The sequence below is a fragment of the Mytilus californianus genome, unplaced genomic scaffold, assembly GCF_021869535.1.
Source record: "Mytilus californianus isolate M0D057914Y unplaced genomic scaffold, xbMytCali1.0.p SCAF_2, whole genome shotgun sequence".
In the NCBI taxonomy this organism is placed as follows: domain Eukaryota; kingdom Metazoa; phylum Mollusca; class Bivalvia; order Mytilida; family Mytilidae; genus Mytilus; species Mytilus californianus.
Genome location: NW_026262668.1, coordinates 72380502 through 72385962, shown reverse-complemented (window position 1 = coordinate 72385962; position 5461 = coordinate 72380502). Strand labels below are relative to the sequence as shown.

At 34.2% G+C, this 5461-nt stretch overlaps 1 protein-coding gene across 1 annotated transcript; it reads left to right on the top strand.

Annotated features, from left to right (window-relative positions):
- The first annotated feature begins 808 nt into the window (after window positions 1-808).
- On the top strand, window positions 809-4003 carry LOC127727670 (putative uncharacterized protein DDB_G0271982). The gene is made up of 3 exons (XM_052234786.1): window positions 809-1134; window positions 3014-3186; window positions 3711-4003. The coding sequence occupies exons 1-3, from the start codon at window positions 902-904 to the stop codon at window positions 4001-4003; spliced, it is 699 nt and encodes a 232-aa protein (XP_052090746.1). The 5' UTR covers window positions 809-901.
- Window positions 4004-5461: the final 1458 nt, after the last annotated feature.

Below are 5461 nucleotides of genomic sequence, written 5' to 3'. Positions count from 1 at the left end.
CGACCATACAACAGACAACAGCAGAAGGTCACCAACAGGTCTTCAATGCAGCGAGAAATTCCCGCACCCGGAGGCGTCTTTCAGCTGGCCCCTAAACTAATATATATACTAGTTCAGTGATAATGAACGCCATACTAAACTCCAAATTGTACACAAGAAACTAAAATTAAAAATAATACAAGACTGACAAAGGCTAGAGGCTCCTGACTTGGGACAGGCGCAAAAATGCGGCGGGGTTAAACATGTTTATGAGATCTCAACCCTCCCCCTATACCTCTAGCCAATGTAGAAAAGTAAACGCATAACAATACGCACATTAAAATTCAGTTCAAGAGAAGTCCGAGTCTGATGTCAGAAGATGTAACCAAAGAAAATAAACAAAATGACAATAATACATAAATAACAACAGACTACTAGCAGTTAACTGACATGCCAGCTCCAGACTTCAATTAAACTGATTGAAAGATTATGTCTTCATCATATGAATATCAGGCACAATCTTTCCCGTTAGGGGTTTAGTATCATACCATCATAACATATATGAGAAGAACATAACCCGTGTCATGCCAACAACTGGTTTTTAAATAAATGTGTTTAGTGCCGATGCAAAGACCCTATAAGTGAATCAATATTAACGCCAAAATATGCAATCTTTAATGACCTCAACAGTATCGTAACTATATCCCTTCTTAATAAGTCTATTTAAAGGTTTTGTTAGCTTCAGAGGTGAATACTGACATTTTTGTGCTTTATAAAGAATATTTCCATAAAAAATTGGATGTGAAATACCTGAACGTATAAGCTATCCATATCTTTACCATAATTTTGTTAACAAATTACAAGTTTCATACATTTATTTTGATTTGTAGAAAATATTTCATATCTTACAGGGCACTTAAAGATGGCATCTTGTACTCCTGCAAGAAAAAAGCAAGCAAGATTTTCTGTGGCTGATGATATTAAACTGCTAAGGGAGGTCACATTAGACAATCCATTCCGAAATAAAGGGAAGTGGATAGAGATAGGCGAAAAACTCTCGACAACAACCTTCCTAATAGATGGGAGACGGGCTAGAGAGAGGACCAACTTGTTAATTACCCAATTCAAAAAAGATAATAGGGAAAACTTGAAAAAGTAAGTGATTTTCCAGGGGGTGTCTTATTTACATTTTGTACATTGGTACATTTTTTCATAAAAATAAAAATAAATATTTTCCAGAAAATGAGCAGCCCCCTAAAATCAATTGCCTTTAACTTAAGAACAGGAATGAAAAAGATTTATTAAAAGTGTAAAAGTGTTTAAAAAGATTTATTGAAAGTGTAAAAGTGATTAAAAAGAGTTATTAAAATTAATGTACCATAGTTTGTTTGATTTTCCATTGAAAAAGTGTGAGGGTATCTACACATACACCACAGTTCCATGTCAGCCCTCTGATTGGTTTACCAGATGCTTGAAAATGGTCCTGTGGTGTATGTTAGATACCTCACACTTTTAGCCAGAAACTACAATGTAACACATTTTCTTTCCTGGAATATTTTTCAACCCTAAAACCAAAGTGTTGGGTAGTTGTTTCATTGGTGAATACCCCGTATCCTTTCTTTTTTATATAATAAGTATAACAATGAATTTTAATAACTGTATTATTTTTAAACAAATGTGAGACTGAACGCCACATATATAAATCCTCTGATCCTACCAAAAAAGATGCACATAATTCCATAATGCAAACAAATTCACTACAAAAAAAAAGGTGCACATAATTCCATTATAAAAACATTCCTTTGAATGAAAGACACCAAAACCATTCAACATAATCCACAAATACTGAATTAATCACACATATACATTGTAATTAACCTCCATTATTAGAATTGAACATGCATCCAGTCAACAAACTTCCAAAGCCTCCTCCAGCACTATTTGATGGTTCACGATTTTCCGTTTTCATAATATTAGATACTTTGTTAACGCCTACTGACTGTTCACCAAACATTACATGTACGTCCTTAATCTAGAGGTCTCCTGTAAAAGACTGTCCCATTCAGATCACGTACAATATTCAAATACTGTTCCGTGATAATTCTTGAAAAGTACAGGGTTTTGAAGGTAGTGTTTTAAGACTTGGGCACTTAGGTTCCACTGATCTGAGTCCACCTGAAAAAAAATGAAGTATTGACATTCAGTGACATAAAAATCTAACATTGAACAAAACTGATTATTGAAATATAAAACAATTTTATTTGGCCTGGATTGGGTAAAATGTAATAAGCATACACATGACACAATATACCCGTGTTTACCTTATTGTTTTCCATAAAAGAAGCACCTGTTGTAGCGCGGACCTCGACGAAGACACCTGGATTTTCTGAAAATCGTCAGTCAAGTGTTGATGACCCAAATACACAAAAGAACCAATTGAAATACACAATAAAAGCACAAATACTACAAAATTGTAAGAAAAATGAAACTTACCATAGTACGTTTTGTTGGCTCTGCCCTTGAATAAAATATAGCTTCCCGTCTGATCATATCCAAGTTCGAACTGGTCCACGGACAGATTCCGATGCTCGTCCACACCTCTGAGCCCGAACAGTTTACTGTTGTAGAAAAAGTTTAAAAAGTCAATGTCACTGACCTCCATTTTTGCAGCCATTTCAGACGACTGAAACCCGCAGATTGATAATGCAGCGGGAAAAGCACTTTTCATCACGTGATATCAGTTGTGAACTTTGACACATGTCATTTACCAAAATAAAAAAAGTGATTGGCTATGTGTAGATACACCATAGGATGGACTAAATTTCACTCGAAAGCAAAGCTTTCTCGTGGAATTTAGTCCCTCCTATGGTGTATCTACACATACCCAACACTTTTTAATTTGGTAACTATAACTTAGCTTTCAAATCAAATGCAAGTTCTTTTTGTTTTGTGTTTGATTTAGTTTCAAATATAAAGCCTTCCAATGGAGTGATTTAATTCTGCTTGATTTATAATTTTACATTATATGTTTTAGATCAGGTATAAATGAGGAATATAGCGAAAGAGAAAGTTTACTGGAGGAGGTGATAGGGTTGATGGAGGAAGAAGAGAGGAAAAAGGATGCAGATAAAGAAAAAACAGCTTCCCTAGAAAAGGCTTCCCTTGACATTAGAAAAAGGGCATTAGAAACCCTGACACCCACAAAAGGTAAGTTAAAATCATGATAATTTTAGTTTATTTTTGGTATTCTATATTTACAATACAATTTGTATAAAATGACTCGCCTCAATCAGTTTGAAAGAAAATAATGGTTGTGGTTATTATAAAAAAAGAAGATGTGGTATGATTGCCAATGAGACAACTCTCCACAAGAGACCAAATGACACAGAAATTAACAACTATAGGTCACCATACGGCCTTCAACAATGAGCAAAGCCCATACCGCACAGTCAGCTATAAAATTCAAACGAGAATACTAACGGCCTAAATTATGTACAAAAAATGTTTATGTTTGGTTCTGCTGTTAATTATCTTTTTATTACTATCTTCATATGTCCCTAAAAACAGAGATGGTAAGAACAATTTTATGGTTTTTCGTTGATTTGAAACATGCATTTTATTGCAGACGTTTTTGAATTACAAAGGTAAATCATAAGCACAATAATTTATTATTTTACTGTTTTAACCTTTAATTGGAAAGCACATATTTTCATGTGACCTTCTATATACAGATTGTGATGCAGAAGAAGCTATTAGACCAAAGAAATCAAAATCATCCAACAACATTCTTTCTTATCTGCAAGAAAAGAAGGAAGTAGAGATGGAAATAAGGAAAGAGGAGATGGAAATGAAGAAACAACAACTACAGTTTGAGAGGGAGAAATTTGAGTTGGAGAAAAACGAGAGGAGACAGAGAATGGATATTGAAAGACAGGAAAAGATGATGATTTTTGAAATGTTTAGAAAGCGGACAAGAACTGAATTAGCTGATATTTTTGTGAATAGGAAAAATAAATTTTTCTGATATTATACAAAATATTGATTACTCTAAATTTGCTGTAATTTTTCATCATCATTGTGTCATATTGTGCGATTCGATAATGAGATAGTAAAATGCTTGGTTTAATTTTGTTTTGGTGGGTTGTTGACTCATGGTCTCCTTGAAATAAGATGCCACAATTTAGTTTTACCCCCACCACATTTGACGTTTACCGGTTCCAAGACAGGAATACCTTGGTTGATAGTTCGTGTGTGAATTTCTTACTTATACCTTTTATTATACCCCATCTTTGATAGTAAATTAAGGGGCATCATGTTTTCTGGTCTGCATTTCCGTCCGTCCGTCTGTCTCGTATCAATTTAAGTTTTGGTCAAGGCAGTTAATGATGATGTAGAACTTAGTACACATGTTCCTCATGTTATGATCTTTCTAAATTGTTTGCTGAATTAAGTTTTTGACCCTAAATTTTACGGTTCAAAGAAAAATGATTGTGTAAAAACAGTACATTCTAAGTTACATTTTTTGTCAAAGTTGTTCATGATGAAGATGGAGTCGCATCAACTTGAAACTAAGTACAAATGTTCATATGAGGATATTTCCTATTATTTCAAAAGGGGAATCATGAAACTTTATTTTTCCTTTTTCCTTTTTTTTCAAGGGGAAGATGCAGTATTTTTTAACCAAATTAAATCGGAGATGAGAAGGCTGGTAAACATTGATAACATATACGCCTTCAAGGAATTTCTTGCAACATATCTATGAGAAATGTACAATGGAATAAAAAGTTACACCCTTTCATTTTTATTTAGACGTGATATATGGTCTGGATCTTGAATTAGACATTTAAGATTTAATATTTTCAACAATATTTATTTTATTTTCAAGACAAAGTTCACATCAATTGTACAACAAAAACGAATTACACGTAGTGTATATAGCTTCATCCAGACAGATAATTTTCCAAACTTGGTGGATCAATGTCAAAATAATGTCCAGTCTCGCTACCGTATAGACAAGTATGACAATTTACAAGAATAGTGCCAACCAAGTAATATTTCCCTACAGGTTACAAATACAACTTCAAGTTTTTCTTATAGTCCAAAAATGCAAACAAAGTCAAAATTTTGCCAAAAGTCCATTCCACACATGTTCTCACGGCAGACATCTTCTTGTTGAATCGTGCCTGTGCTGCTGAAATGACTCCTTCTCGGAAAGGTTTTATGATGTGTGTAGTCATGGGGTAAGCCGGATCACCGTAAATAACATAAATATCACCAGTTGGGGTTGTCATATGTGTCTGAAGTTCTCCACAAATACCACTCTCTCGTAGTAGACCGGCATCATGCCTTCGACCTTCAATCGGACCATACATGTTTGCTACAAGTCCATTAGGAGCAACTATGCTTTGAAATTTTATAGCGTGGACTCTTTTATGACCATTAAACAGAATGCGCTGATTTGTAGTTGGTCTACATAAGGGTC